Below are 16,412 nucleotides of genomic sequence, written 5' to 3'. Positions count from 1 at the left end.
ATGGGATTTAAAGCTCTCTGTGTGGGGCTGCTTTGTGTTAGCTTTTTATCTTACATTTATACACCTATGCCTGACAACATTGAAGAACCTTGGAAACTAATGGCCCTGGATGCAGTTGCTAAAACTTTCTCCCTTATGGTAAGAAGAATATTTTTCTATTATCAAGACTGAACATTTTTGAATATTTTGATAATAGTAGTGATATAATTTTGAAAAAACATCACATTTTAAAGAATATTGTTAATTTGATTTTTGCTTACATTCTAAGAAAAAACTGGTTTCATAACTATGTTTTTATATAGTATAAAGATATGAATTATTATTAACAGTACTTGTTTGATAACAAATTAGGACTTTTCTTATCCTCATAGCTTCTATTATCAGTCTCCAATTCTAAACTTCTGTTATTCTGGGTTAACTTAGAATATGCAATGTGGATATAATGGCTGAAATTGTTCCTGTATAGTAAGAAACTAGTATTTTTGATGGTTGTAATATATATGCTTTCTTTGCATATATGCAGATCCCTCATTCTCCACTGTCTTCTAACTATATTGTATATATGAGAGGAAAAAGATATTCAGAAGAGCTCATACAGAGAGAGTAACAACTGAAATTTGAGCCCTAGGTTGGATGACTCAACAGTGCTCTTTATGTACATGGTGGTTACTTTGCAGAAAGTGGGTACCCTTTGACAGTTCTAATATCTGGAGGCTGAAATTCTAAGCAAGAATTAATAATCAGAAGTTAACAACAGTCCAAGGTTTAAAAGAAGCACAGTTCTATGACAACTAAAACTAAAGTTCTTATAAAGTTCTGAGTCTCTATGTCTTTCTCCCACAGTTCTCTTTTTCAAATGTTCTGATTCCTTGATTGAAGAATGAATACAAAATCAAGCACATGTCAGTCATCTTGTGATTAGTTTATATGTATTTAATGAGAAATTTCCATGCTTTTACCAAATAACCACATTGTCTATCAGAACGTCTCACTATAGTAAGATGCTTTCACTTTGTCACCTTCACCAGTTTCCAGTCATCATGTGTACACCATTAAAATACATGCTTTTTGTATTTGATATTGTGAATCATTATCCTGCACTTCTGCAATGATAATAGACAAATGAACATGTAATTAGATTTTATCCTAGCAAATTTGGAACTCTTTGATAATTTTAGCACTGAATCCTACAATTTAGATTGCAAAGACAATAAATACTCTTGCTTTTATCATATGAAAGTAAAAAATATTAAAGTGCATTATTGTGCAATCATATGTTGTTTTAAAAGAGTTTTGTAAAATATTCACACATTAGCATGAGAGACTTCCTTGTCTCTGCATTGTACCCATTAATCTAAAAGTGAGAGCACTAATTTTAATATTTGTATAGCTTGTTCTGTGTAATATCGATCAGGGGTATTAGAAGAATATGGTATAATCTCTACATAGGTAGTTTTCATTATAGTCTTAAAATGCTTCAGTATCTTTTTAAATCCAGAAAACATTGACATAATAGACATAAGGCAATTTCCTAAAAATCTAATTTCAAGAGTAAATTCATTGAATGAAAATTCCCTGAATATATTGATATCTCATGCACTCATAGTAACAGATCATATCTTTCTTATATTTAATTACTTAGAATATAGTTATAAGCTTTGTTTCATTTCAAAATTAATCAATTAACTAGATAGTGTGTGTGTGTGTGTGTGTGTCTGTGTGTGTGTGTGTGTGTGTGTGTGTGTGTGTTTGAGGGATAGTTCATGCCAAAACATGGGTAGTACTCAAAGGACATCATATAAGGGTCAGTTCTTCTCTTCTAGAAGGTGGATCTTGAAAATGTTCGTGATTGGAAATAGGTACCTCTATCTACTGAGACATCGGACATGCACCTCTAGAAAGAATAGTTAAAGAATACTTAAATAATAAGGCAACATTTATTGAATGTTAACATGAACTACACTCTTCTATGTACACTAAAAATATTCATTCATCTATACTGTACTAGAACTCAATAATAACTTTATTACTGGTATTATCATTGCGTGGATTTTTACATAATAAAGTCAGTGTTCATTGATCAATAGCTTTCTATTTTACATTTTATTACATAAGACAATTTTTAAATTCAAACATCATTTGATAATATTTTCCCTTCCCCCAACTCCTTCTACATCTTCTCCCTATCCACAAAATATTTTTTCCAGAAAACAAACTCAAAACTGAATACAACAAACTCCGTAAAAACCTAGAAAACAAAATGTAATGACAACCAAAAGGTAAAACTGAAACAGAATAAAAACTCCACTAAAGTGTAACCAACTAAAAGAGCACTAAGTTGATGGAGTCCATTATACGTTGGTCAACTACTCTTCAATGTGAGACATGCTGGAGTAGTTGGTATATGCAGTTACTCTACTGCAGAAAACTTAATCCTTATGCCTGCTGGTTTTAAAGCAGAGGTAGTTCAGTCATTAACCTTTGCCATAGTTTGTAGACTGTAATTCATTCATTCATTTAAAAATGTATAACAAAATAAATATAAGATAAAACAAAAACTATCACAACAAAATTAGATAAGACAAATTGATAGAGGGAAAGGTGCCCAAGAGAAGGAACAAGGATCAGAGACCCACTCATTTGCAGTCATGAATCCCATAAAATAAAATTAAACTACAAGCGTCAAGTAAGCTTGAGGATATGGTACAAGCATGCTGATTCAGGCTCTGTGGATAGTGCTCCTGGGCGTGGAAAAATTTGACAGGTCTGGCTGCAATTTTCTCAGTGCATTTTCCTCATCAAAGCATGGAGATTAGCCATAAGTATCTTACTCTGTAATACATGAGGTAATAAAGGCCATTTAGAGTACTGTTAGCTCTAGAAGTTTAAAGATATATTCCTTGAGTAAATTTTACAGGTTCTGGGTACTCTGGTCAGATTTCTGCAGTAAAATCAAAGAAGGATTTCAGAGAATGGGTAGAGAAAAAGAAGAACCAAGTTCAGATTATGCATAATGTAGTCATATCATTCTTGAATTTAAAATTGAATAATTCAATTTAGAATTGAAATAAGGGCTGGAGAGATGACTCAGTGATTAAGAGCACTTATTGCTCTTTCAGAGGTCCTGAGTTCAAATCCTAGTAACCACATAGTGTCTTACAATGATCTGTAATGTGATTCAATGCCCTCTTTTGGGGTGTGTGTGTGTGTGTGTGTGTGTGTGTGTGTGTGTGTGTGTGTGTGTGTGTGAAGACAGCTATAAAAATAAATAAATAAATAAATAAATAAACAAACATAAATCTTTTAGAAATTGAAATAAATAATGTAATTTTAGAAAGAACATATGACAACATACAAATTTAGAGGGATTATAAGACATAATAGTTTTTAAAGATTTATAATTGAGCAATAAATACAAGAATTTTTTAAAATGTAAGTAAAGATGCTTTTCTAAATAACATTTAATCTAAAACATCTGAGATTTTCACAGGCAGAAGGATCATCAAAAATGATGGCCATAATATTATTTTTGTTTAATTTTACAAATTCTTTAATTCTGTTTGACTTTGCTTTACTGTTTTTTGTCTGTTTTCTTCTTCTAACCTTTATCTTCACATGTATTTGATATTACAGATCTATTAATGAAGCTTGTGTTTACTTTGTTTCTTTATAGGCTCTGTGTCTTGAAAACATAGGTGTTATGAGATATGAAGAATTTATCTCCATGATAATCAATCTGGATTACACACAACCACATTCTGACGAACACATCACAGTAACTGATACTGCCTTTGTTGACATCCCTGTGCGTTTGTACTTACCCAAGAGCAAGTCAGAAGCCCCAAGACGAGCTGTGATCTATTTTCATGGAGGAGGTTTTTGTTTCGGAAGTTTTAGTAAGTTTATCATATAAGGAAATTAAACAACTAGTTGCATGTTTGTAATACACAGCACTGATATATTTATCTATTCATATATGAAAATAATAGAGATACACATGTTAGATATCCAATACAATGATAGATAAAGATATGTTTGAGGAATACTCTGATAGTGGCTTTAACTACAAAGTTTGCTTTACCCTGATCCACATTTGTTTACTTTTGTTTTTGAGACAGAAACTCATCTACTTTGGTCTTCCCTGGAAAGTACTACTTAGTCGATAATAACATTTTACTTATGAGTACTCTTAGGTACTATGATCAAATGCATTTGTCTCAAACTCGGCCTATGTGGTATTGGGTTCGAACTTAGGGCTTCCTGCAGGCTGGGATAATAGTCTAGCAAGTGAGTCCCAGTAAAAGCCCTTTTCTCAGGTGGTATTTTATTTATCGTTCATGTGCAATGAACCGAAAAAGAATTGTCATGGATACGCCAATTGCTACACCACTTTCTCTTTAGCTCCAGGAATTTTTCAGATGTAACATTGAAAGGATGACTATAAGAAGAAGTGCATGATTGTGAGCAGAGATTTATGGGGGAGGAAGCAACTGAGGACCAGGACATTTCACTATCATATCCTCACAGGCCTTTAGACATTGATATGCCAATCTTCAGCAACTTCAATTATAACTGCATTTATTGCTGTCTCTTTCTTTACGTTTTCTTAACATGTCAAGCCTTTTGTTTCATAGATTTAATGGTCCTGACAATGAGTTGCCTAAAAATAAAGCATTTTTTCTCTTAAAAAAAAAAAGAAGTGCATGCTCTTGATCCAAGAGGGAGTTTGTAATTTCTTACTAAATTGGTAAAGCTTATCGGGAAGTTGTTCAATTTAATGCTAAGGGGAAAACACAAAATAAAACTTTATAAACAAGCCCCATTCATTAAGTTCAGATTCTGTGCTCATCTCCTCTAATAAGGGACATGTAAAGCTGATGAACGTAAAAAATAAAACAAACAAGTCTTGGGAAAATTCTTTTATTTATTTATTTTTTTCATCTTTATTAACTTGAGTATTTCTTATTTACATTTCGATTGTTATTCCCTTTCTCGGTTTCCGGGTCAACATCCCCCTAGCCCCTCCCCCTCCCCTTCTCTATGGGTGTTCTCCTCCCCATCCTCTCCCTATTAGAGACTATAACAATATATGGAAAGCCTCTGTAAGTAAACTGCAAAAACAAGCAAGTTAATGAAATCATAAAAGTTTTAAAATAATATATGAATATTTATCAATCTCAGGTAATATCTGAATAGTCAATTGATTCCTCAATTTAAAAGAGAGTATGAGATTTTTAATATGGAACAGAAAATTGAGTATGCTCCCTTGCAGTTCAAGAACGGCAATAGAATTCCGTGTATTAAAAATGGTGGTTTGGATCAGTCCTTGCCCTTTGGCACAAATATTAAAGAACAGCACTACTTTTTCAGTCTGTCTTTTTTTCTTTCAGTTATTCAAAGTTTATAGCATGTTTGTAGAAGGCAGGTAGTGACTCAAGGTAAATTGCAAGACAAATACAATGGCTGTGGGGAAAGAGGAACCCTCTATCATGTTTATTTTATTCTATGCAAACTTTCAAGTAGAAAGCAAAATACAAAACTAGGTGGTTCCCATGCTGAGGAGGGAAATTCAGGTCTATGTTCTTAGAAAAAAAATCTGTTTTATGGACACAACCAATGTCTTAGAAGTCAAGGCCACTGTATGCCGTTGATGGTAATGATCATTCTTATAAATATATACGGTTATGGAATGACAAAAGACATGCAGAAATAGTAAATCAAGGAACAAGAACTAAGACTGTGTTGTACAAAGTAGCTCCCTAAGGAGGCCAGTATATCTGCTAGATATAGGAAAAACTCACAAACTTTGTTTTCTCTTCCTAAGACTTTAACAGATGCTTTAAAGATTAATTTCAGTGCACACAGGGTGACAAAGAGGAATGATTTCCCTTTAGAGGACAGTGATTCTCAAAACTCTAGTGGCTTAGAATTTAGGCTAAACAGATTATATGCCATTACTTTCAGGACTGTTAACTTGGTAGAAAGTGCCCCAGGGAAGTCTCTGGTTGATGTTCATGTGTGGTTTCTCATAGCTGTGTTTTGCTATTGTTCCTTAATACACTGCTGTGGGCCAGGAAATCTTGTCAGAGTGTAGCTCTCTTTGCCACTAAGAACACTTGAAATCTCCTACTCTTCCAGAGATCAAACTTTATATGATTCTAGAGAAAATGAAAGACATGGGGAATTCCATGTTCTCACATTCTAAATCTTCCATTCTTACCTGAATCTCTTTTTGTCAGTTTTACTTCCAACATGTCAGTCATGCTACTCTCTTTTAAGATCTCCCAGAAGAGAAAATATTTCCCTCTTGGCATTAGTCCTTTTTTGCTAGCTATCACATGGCTCGTGAGCTATATTCAATTTTATCAATACAGAGACACCCATCTTAAAGTCTTTTTTATGCACATGATTTCTTTACATCACTACATAGAACACACTGAAATTTCTTAGCAGTCTATTGCTTGGCCTTACATTTGATGTTCTTAACTTCAGTCAATGCTCCTATTCACTTTTGCTTCAGCCCCACAGTGAGCTGGCATTTTTGTCTTCTGTAGACTTCATATGATCTCAATTATGTCTCTGAAAATTTTTTTATATTATACTGAGCTCCCAAACGCTACTCATACTTTCATGTTGAGATGAAGTAGCATCTTTTGTCATGACCAGATAGATCTTATCAACAAATATTTCATACTTAGAACAATTTCTAAGAGCGAGAAAACTCTTTATTTTGACTTTGACTATACGACAATTAAAATTGATTGGGGAGGGTGAATACAAATCCAAGTCTAAAATATAATACCAAAGGACATCAAATGTGAAAAATGTAGGCTTAATATCTTATATATTTTGTCTTCAACTAGGCATTTCCTTTTCCTAAAAATGAACAACTAGATTTTTAATCATAAATGGGATCATTCTACCTAAAAAACTGAATGACTTAACTTCTTTGTTTTCCAAATTGTTATATACTCAGTAACTAAATACATTTTAGTTTAAATTTTTATAAACATGTAAGAGATAGATACCTCGTAAAAGTCTAGATTTTGATAATAATTTTAAAGTTCAGCAGCTTTCTAAGATTTTGTAGTTAATATATTGTGAATAGACATAATAGAACTTATGAAGACATTGCATCCAGGGAGGTGGAAAACAGAAAGGGTGAGTCGTTAGTCTGCCGGGTGAGTCGTTAGTCTGCCTCCTATTGCTGAGATAAACACCATAACAAAAACAAACATGAGACAGAGAGGTCTATTTCATGTGAAATCCTGCCCTCTGTCATAAAGAGAGATCAGGGAAGGAACGATGGGGGCAGAAATTGACGTCGGAGCTGCTTTACTGCTTTGTTCTACACAGCTTGCTCAGCTTTTCTTATTCAACCAAGGATCACCTACCCAGGGATGGCACCATTCCATTGGTCCCTTCTACACCAATCATTAATCGGAGCCAACCCCACAGCTTTGCCTATAGGCCAATCTTATGGAGCCATTTTCTCAAGTGAGATTCCCTCAACCCAGATGTGCCTAGTTTGTGTTAAGTTGATTAAAAAAAATGTAACCAGCACAGGTGGATACTTGAGAAATCTGTAGCTTGTATGTAGAGACAAATGGACATCTATGTGTGTGTTGGGAGAGAATCAATGGCTTGCATGCCAGATGTGCTAATGCTTATATGTACATCAAAGCCTTACATTAACTTACTAGGGGATCTTTAAAAACTTGCGATTGCTTAGAATTTGGGTTAATCATTAAATTCCTAATCATTGCAGCATCATATAATGGGACATATTCAAAAAAGCAGAGCTTTTAAGCAACTAAGTTGCTATCTTACACAATATCTATCTGTCTATCTATATATCATCTAATTACATACTTATACCACACACACACACACACATACACACACACACACACACACACACACACACAGAGAGAGAGAGAGAGAGAGAGAGAGAGAGAGATCTACTGCATTCTTTCTTCCTGAATTTATGACCCAACTGATAGAATATGCCAAAAGTTCATATAGACCAACAGTTTTCAACCTTTCTAATACTGCAACCCTTTAATACATCTTCTTATATTGTGATGACCTACAACCATAAAGCTATTTTTGTTGTTATTTCATAACTGTTATTCTGTTAATGTTATAAATCCTAATTTAAGTGTTTTTAGAGATTGAGGTTTGCCAAAAGAACTGAGACCTGTAGGTTAAGAACTGCTGATATAGTTGAATGGCAAAATGATTCTTTCTAATGAAGACATTGAATATTTATGTTTATCTATTGATGGGAGAGTCTTGGATTATAGACGTGGCTGTGGTGATTATAAAAAGACCAATTAACTTCCTCTACTGCCTAAAACTTCTAGAATGAAGGAGGAGAGGATGATACCAGTTAACAAAGGGATATAAAAAGGGTCTTTCTGTGGCTAATAGAATTCACCAGCCTAATTTTCACCTTCAAAATGGCAAGATGCAGAACCATCGCTTCATATCTGGAAATTCAAGAATGTTGCGTAGATTGAGTGCCCTCTGTGTGGAAGCAGGGGTAGGAAATAGAGATCCCTGTCTAATAATCTGAAATCACATTTCTTATATAGATATCTGTCATTATTTATGTCACTTTTTAAATTACAAGGAGAATTTTAACTTTGCATTCTTTTTTCCTTTCAGAGCAGAGGGCTTTTGATTTCCTGAATAGATGGACTGCAAGCAAACTTGACGCTGTTGTTGTAGGAGTAGAGTAAGAGTTACTTTTTCTTTGACTAATATGATTTTTACCTTATCTGTCTATAGGTTCGATTTCCAAATAATAAATCCATACTTGGAATTTGAATTTTAAAATTACTACATATTATCTGCCCAATTGTTGCATAGACTGCCCTGTAAAGGATTCCAATATCCTAAATATTGTCCTTTAAAAAACAAAACAAAACAAACAAAAAACATTTTGAATTAGACCCTAAGTTGACTACTTTGTGAAATCTCATTGCTCATGTCCCATATGGTCCAGTTCTGTCCCTTATTAAATAGTCAGACAGGAAAGAGAAAATTAATCATTGTATAATTGAAATATTTGATCATATTTATGCTCGAGAGAAAATGTTTAGTTTCAAAATAATTATTATTTGGAATAGTCTCAACTTCCTAATGTTGTCACTCCTTAATACAGTGGTGACTCCTTGCAATAAAATTATTTTCATTGCTACTTCATAACTGTAATTTTGCTATTATGAATAATAATGCAAATATCTGTATTTTCTGAACAGCTTTGGGAAGCATGGCCAACAGGTTTAAAATAAGCAGTTTAGAGTGTTGAAGGTAATAAAGTTTGGGGTCAGTTGAAATGTTGAACACATACTCTCAAAAAGTGATTTTACCCTCTTAAGGTATTTGGATCATGTGTACTGGAGTATCTTAGCCCATTATTTCCTTACTCATATTAGTATACTCTAGATTTCTGAATCTGAGTTTGACTCCAAAATTCATCAATCTTAAGAGGATATTTTTTTCATCCATCTTCTCCTTAGTTCATAGTTACAAAAACATAACTCAAAATTTCTAAGCCAACATTTTTAATCAATAATGACATTTTAAACTATGCAAATTTGGGTAAAACTTAATTTCTAACATGTTTATTATTGTTATCATACCCAGAAAAATTTATATGTTAATGACTAGATTACTATACTGGAACAGTCTTCTTTATTGTTTGGGGAAATTTAAATTGGAATCATATTTTAATATAATGATATAGGACCTGTCACACATTTACTCTAATCATTATGATTTGTATTCTTCTAAATATACTATGCTTGATGTAATAGATATAAACATCTTTTGTGTACATCACAGTATCCAAATTATTCTTTGGGGTTTTCTTAGGGCAGTTCATATTATATTCTAGGATTCCTACCATGAACTTTCAACATTAAATATAGGTATTTGTAAATTTTTGACATTCTGAAGAACAAAAAGAGAACATGATGTTTGTATAGCCAGTTACATTAAGAACAGAAAAAAAAAGATGTAGAATATCTCCAGTATAAAATGCATTTAAAGTGAAAAGTTTACTTACAAAACTAAGAGGTTTGTAGCAATATATTACCTTCAGGCATAAGATCACCCACCATTTTAATTACATGCTTTAAATAATTTTATATTGAGTTTTATTCTAGTTAAGCCTTAGAAGAAAACCTTGGATCAATTTCTATGAACTGCACAGTAGGACTTGGTGTCACAGTACATGTGTGGATGCGTAGATGTTGGAGACCTTTCGTACACCTATGCTTTACCTGCTCTCCTGTTGTACACCTATGCTCTACCCACTCTCCTGTTCTGTGTTGAAGCTACAGGCTAGCTCCTCAGCATCACTTTCCCGCACAATTTGAAGATGGTGTCACAGCAGTCAAGTTTTTTCTTCAGGATAAAATGCTTACCAAGTATGGAGTAGATCCTACCCGAATTGCTATCTCAGGAGACAGTTCTGGAGGCACTCTGGCTGCAGCAGTGACACAACAGGTAGAGCATATTTGGTTCTATGGGTGAGGAGTAGTTATTGCAACTCTTTGAACTGCTGGATCTGTTCCTTGGGTATCATTCCGGCAAAAGGAGCATTCATTCCCACAGAGTTACGATGGTCTTGAATGAAACATCAACTGAGCATAACAGGGCTAATTTGGGTTATACATTTACTGTTATACTTATCTACATGTCTATCTTTATGTCAATATTTTATTTCAACCTTCATTTTCTTTGTAAAAGTTGTCTGTGGTGTTGTATTTCTCAGGTGTTAAAACATTATAAAGAATATTGTTAATTAATCTCTAACAAAGAAAACAAAATAGTATTTTAATTATGCTTGCACTGGATCTATGGACTCTGGTGATTACCATCAGGTTGATATTGAAACTTCCAGCCAAATTACCCTAGACCTCATGTTTTAGTAAAGTACCTTTAGTTCCTCAACAGTGTTAAAACGCTAGAGTACATCAATGATGCAATTCTCCATTTGAATTTGGTTTACAATTATTTTCCATTAATTAGTTAAATAATTAATAAATAGTTAATTTATTCACTTTATTCCTGATCACAGTCTCTCATCTCTACCCAGTCCCCTCACATGGTTCCTCTTCCTAGCCCCTCTCTCCTTCACCTCTGAGAAGGGGGAGATCCTCTTCAGGGAATCAACCTGGACTAGCACCTAAAGTCACTCCAGGACTAGGTATATCCTCTTCCACTGAGGCTAGACAAGACAGCCGAGTTAGAGGAGCAGGATCCACAGGCAACAGAGTCAGTGTAAGTACCGTTCTAGATGTTGGGAGGACCCATATGAACACCAAGCTTCATACACACACACACACACACACACACACACACACACACACACACACACACCTGCTACATATGTGTGGAAGACCTAGGTTCAACCCTAGTATGCTCTTTGGTTGGTGGTTCAGTGTCTGGGAGACCCAAGGTTCTAAGTTAGTTGACCTTGATTGTCTTCTTGTGGGGTTCGTATCCCTCCATGGTATTCAATCCTTCCACAAACTTTATTTTACCAGATGTTTGGAGCTTCAACTAGAGTCTCTATATCTGTTTTGGCCAGCTGCTGGTTAGAGCATCTTAGAAGACAGTTATTCTAGGGTCCTGTCTGTGAACCCAGGTTGACTGATATAAACATGACCTGAAGCTCCATGACCTGAGGCCTGCAATATGTCCATACAGATTTTCTGAGGACAGCTTGAAACATTCCCCTCAAAATTGGCAGAGGTTTCTACTGCATTCATGTTGATATCACACAGGGCACGTCTGTATGTAGGCCAAGAATGAGGAATATAGCTGCCAAAAGTGACTTTACATGTTGCATAATTATGACAAGGCTTTGACCAACAAAGAGGCATTAAGTTCTCACAGTGTGTCCTCTGAATTCACTCTTTGTGTACTCATAGTGGTTATTGTTTCCTCCATCCACACACAGATCTCCATGGAGACATAGCTGACTGGAACATTCATCAAAGTTGAGTTCATAGTGGTTTCCAAGGAATCCAAGTACACAGTCATAGAAGTCGGAGCATCCTGACACATGGCACCATGTAGACACCGCTGAGAACCACATTCATCAATATCAAACTCCCAGTTCACACCAGAATGCACTTGAGGATACAACTGCTGTGTAGAATAAATGTGGCCTTAGCGAAGCTTACTAAACGTACGTAGTGATTGACAGACAGTAATAGGGAGAGTTTGGAAGATGCAAGTGCTAACTGAAATGAGGACGAAGAAGACTATGCCTATGAGGTTTCCATGGGGAACGCATAATTCAGTGGGAATCAGGGTAGAAGCTATTTGTGTCAGTTTATCTCAAAGCATGTAGCTGCATTCTTCCCATGTGTTGATATTTGATTGAGGCTGTTGAATCAAAAAGTAATAGATTTTTTTTTTGGCAAAGGTAATTTTAAGACAGCGTAGCAGCTGGGCTTTGGAATAGTTATTGCTTACTTTCTTTATCATATTGATAGTGAAAGAGAGCTTAAAGCAAGGTAGAAAATATGAAAAATACCCAAGTCGGTGAGTAAAAGGGCTTGTGTCTAGTTAAGTTGAGGACAGTAAGAGCTCTGTTAAAGCAATTACGGTTCTTAAAGAGAATGGTGTCATTAAGGAGAATTATTGGACTCTCTTAGAACAATGGTAAAAAAGCTTCAAGAGCAAAAGCCGCCAATCAAGAGCTCTGAGCTCATCACACAAATTCATTTTTTAAAAATAATTTTGTTTTCTTTTATTGATAATGTAATTGAGATATTTACTTTATAGTTTATATTACCTTAAGATTGAGTGGACTAATTAGATACAGTGTGGTTCAGAGATTAAAACATACTGAAGAGCTTTATAAACACTTATTCCCACTCCTATTACATTTACAAATCAAAAGATACATTTTTATTTTTAAAGATTTTAAAAATGAGACTAACTCATCCAATCTTTATGACAATATGATTAGAAAAGTTTACATACACAAAAATGCAGAAATAACATTTGCAGCTTAATTGTAATGTCTTAAAATTACATCAATTCTATAATCACTACCTCTAAAAACAGTTAACTGCTTCTAATCCATGTGTCATGCTTACAACAGAAGAGAAAAAGTATTCTAAACAAGTTTCATTTTAAAGGACAATGTCTGAGGAAAAATTTCCCAGGGAAACCATGAAGGCACACAGAGGCCATTGCCACCATGATACAAAGGAACAAGAACATACTATGTACTGGCAGTAGAATGTTTCAGTCCATGGAGTTCCAGATTTGTAGGCATGAGGGATAAAATACTAACTGGTTAGTAAAGTTTGTACCAAGGTTCTGACAGCTATGGTTAATTCTCTTTCATCTTGTTCTGATGAAAATATTTATGAGATTTAAGAACCTCCTGATAGAGCATACATGGATTTTTAAATACTAAATCCTATTAATATAATTTATTTAACTACATCATCTATAAGCATGAAGAATTCAATGTTCTTTCCAGTTTTTACCTTATCATTTCTTCTTTCTTATGTTACCAGGTAAGGTTTCCACTATTATTTGAGGAAGCATGGAAAGAACACATAACTGCTGAATAATTTTGGAGGAAATGACTTCAGGGTTATTTCCATGTGGTTTTTCTTATAATCTTTGTATTCCTTTTCTTCGATATTTATTAACTTGAGTATTTCTTATTTACATTTCGATTGTTATTCCCCTTACCAGTTTCCGGGCCAACTTCCCCCTATCCCCTCCCCCTCCTCTACAATATGGGTGTTCCCCTCCCCATCCTTCCCCCATTACCACCCTCCCCACAACAATCACGTTCACCGGGGGTTCAGTCTTGGCAGGACCAAGGACTTCCCCTTCCGCTGGTGCACTTACTAGGCTATTCATTGCTACCTATGAGGTTGGAGCCCAGGGTCAGTCCATATATAGCCTTTGGGTAGTGGCTTAGTCCCTGGAAGCTCTGGTTCCTTGGCATTGGTGTTCATATGGGGTCTCGAGCCACTTCAAGCTCTTCCAGTCCTTTCTCTGATTCCTTCAATGGGTGTCCAGTTCTCAGTTCAGTGGTTTGCTGCTGGCATTCGCCTATATATTTGCGGTATTCTGGGTGTGTCAGGAGAGATCTACATCCTTATATCAGAAGGGAGGCTTGGAGAGCTCAGTGAAACTTCCTTTTCTCTTATCTATGATCTGCTGAGGAGGATTCTCTCCATTATAAATCATATTAGATATAAGAGTGCTCCAATTCATCTTCTTAAAAAAATTAGTTCTCCTCTATAGAGGTAAGAGGTACTGTAGTCCTCTGCGTATGTGTTATGGCTGTTAAATTGATGTTTTTGTGGTGCTCCCAACAGTGGGAGCAGATGTACCTCTAACTCTATGGCCTGATCTTTGTACTGTTTTGCTGCTATTGGGCTGCCTGGTCCAGCCTCACTATGAGGACTTTTGCTTTGTTTTAGTGTCTTGTTACGTCCCCTTTGGTTGTTCTCTCTTGGAGCCCTGCTCTTTTCTGAAGGGAAATGGAGGGGGATTGGATCTGGGGAAGATGGGAGATAGTGGGAAGGACTGGGAGGAGTGGATGGATGGGAAGCTATAGTTGAGATACATTGTATAAGAGAGGCATCTATTTTCAATAAAACAAGTAAAAATAAGTTTTCTGAAAGGATTTTATGCCATGTGTTTTGATCATATCACCTGCTCTCCCTACTCCTCCCAGATATATCTTATCTTTCCTAACAACCTGAGTTTAAGTCCTCTTCAAAAAAAACAAAACCAAAATAAAAGAGCATATTGAATTTAATTTACCCAGCCCACATATCCTAAGAGTGTAGGATTTTCTACTGGAGCATGTTCAATTATCAGGGGCTACATTTTTAGAGGAAACAGACTTTCCTTATCCCAACAGCTATCAAATGTCAACAGTTCCTCAGGTGGGGGCAAAACGTTATGCTTACTTCTTCTTTCCATGCAGGCATTTAGTCTGGTTTGGCCTTGCACAGACATTGTATGTGCTATTGTCCTGCAGTGTCAAGACAAATAGTTTCCTTATAGTCATCTACTGCCTCTGGCTCTTGAAGTATTTCTGTCTGAGACTTGGGGAACTGTAGATTATACTGGTGTTCTACGTAGAGTGAGCATTATAGTCTCTTATCAGCTGAATTGTGGCCACTTGTCAAGAATAATTTCTACATATTTATATATGTAAAACCCTCCATCACCTTTAAGACTGTTATTTACACTATTTACTTTTGGTAAAATATATTTATATATCTTTCCTCCTTTTACCTTCTGTCCCTGTATCCTCCTAATCTTTTCTATCATTTTTTCTCATATACTCAAGCAATGTTTTAAAAAATGATATTTCAGTGCCAGGGTCTTCAAAGGTGATTGAGGGTATTATAGGCACTTTAGGCATAATCATGCTTTATGTCAGCAGTCCGTGTAGTTTATTATCATATCTGCTTCACGGTTACATTTTGTCTGTTGGAATATTGGAAGCCTTTACCTCACTGGAGATCCTACTTTCCAGGTGCAGATTGATCCCGAAGTAAAGCATAAATTCAAGCTGCAAGCTCTACTTTACCCTGGCTTACAGGTGATTGACACTCACTTGCCATCACATCTAGAGAACGAACGTGGTATAGTTCTGACAAGGGACGTAGCCATAAAACTTGTGAGTTTGTTTTTCACCAAGGATGAGGCACTTGAACAGGCAATGAGAAAAAACCAGCACATGCCTCTGGAGTCCAAACATCTGTTCAGGTTTGTTAACTGGAGTGCTCTTCTCCCTGACCAGTTTAGAAAGAACTATGTGTACACTGAGCCTGTGCTTGGAAGATCGGCCTTCTCTCTGCCAGCTCTGATGGACCACAGAGCATTGCCCTTGTTAGCCAATGATGCTCACTTACAACACTTACCACGAACATACATTCTTACCTGTCAATACGATGTCCTGAGAGATGATGGAATCATGTATGCTTCAAGACTTCAAAGTGTTGGAGTAGAAGTATATCACGACCATGTTGAGGATGGAATCCATGGGGCCTTATCGTATATGACATCGCCACTCCACTTGAAACTAGGGCTGAGAATAAGAGATATGTATGTTAGTTGGCTGGATAAGAATCTATAATTACATTTTTCCTCAATGCAGTTTAATCGTAGAAATATTTTAGTTGTGAAGAGAACAATACAATCTGTGTTGACTAAATCTAGATGTGAATCAATTTTAAGTTGTACATGTTCTTGAACTAATTATTGTAACTGGGGGCTTTTCTACGTGGCCTCATTGTTCCTGAATTAATGACTCTGAGACTTAATCATATTTATGAATAAATCCTTAGGCCATAATTTTGGGCTCCACAACTATCTCATAACTTAATTATCATGTT

General features: G+C 35.4%; 1 protein-coding gene across 1 annotated transcript; it reads left to right on the top strand.

Annotated features, from left to right (window-relative positions):
* On the top strand, nucleotides 1-16,153 carry LOC116895480 (arylacetamide deacetylase-like 2). The gene is made up of 5 exons (XM_032896739.1): nucleotides 1-138; nucleotides 3,674-3,896; nucleotides 8,671-8,740; nucleotides 10,347-10,518; nucleotides 15,551-16,153. The coding sequence occupies exons 1-5, from the start codon at nucleotides 1-3 to the stop codon at nucleotides 16,151-16,153; spliced, it is 1,206 nt and encodes a 401-aa protein (XP_032752630.1).
* Nucleotides 16,154-16,412: the final 259 nt, after the last annotated feature.

This window comes from Rattus rattus, chromosome 3 (assembly GCF_011064425.1).
Source record: "Rattus rattus isolate New Zealand chromosome 3, Rrattus_CSIRO_v1, whole genome shotgun sequence".
Taxonomy (NCBI): domain Eukaryota; kingdom Metazoa; phylum Chordata; class Mammalia; order Rodentia; family Muridae; genus Rattus; species Rattus rattus.
Note: the sequence above shows the minus strand (reverse complement) of the source record. Positions and strands in the feature narration are given on the sequence as shown.

Bases quoted from the DNA above. Each gene is read 5' to 3' on its own strand.
- LOC116895480 (XM_032896739.1), top strand. From the start codon at position 1: ATGGGATTTAAAGCTCTCTGTGTGGGGCTGCTTTGTGTTAGCTTTTTA. The intron at 8,741-10,346 runs GTAAGAGTTACT...TCTGTGTTGAAG, and splicing joins GCTGTTGTTGTAGGAGTAGA to CTACAGGCTAGCTCCTCAGC. The intron at 10,519-15,550 runs GTAGAGCATATT...CCTACTTTCCAG, and splicing joins CTGCAGCAGTGACACAACAG to GTGCAGATTGATCCCGAAGT.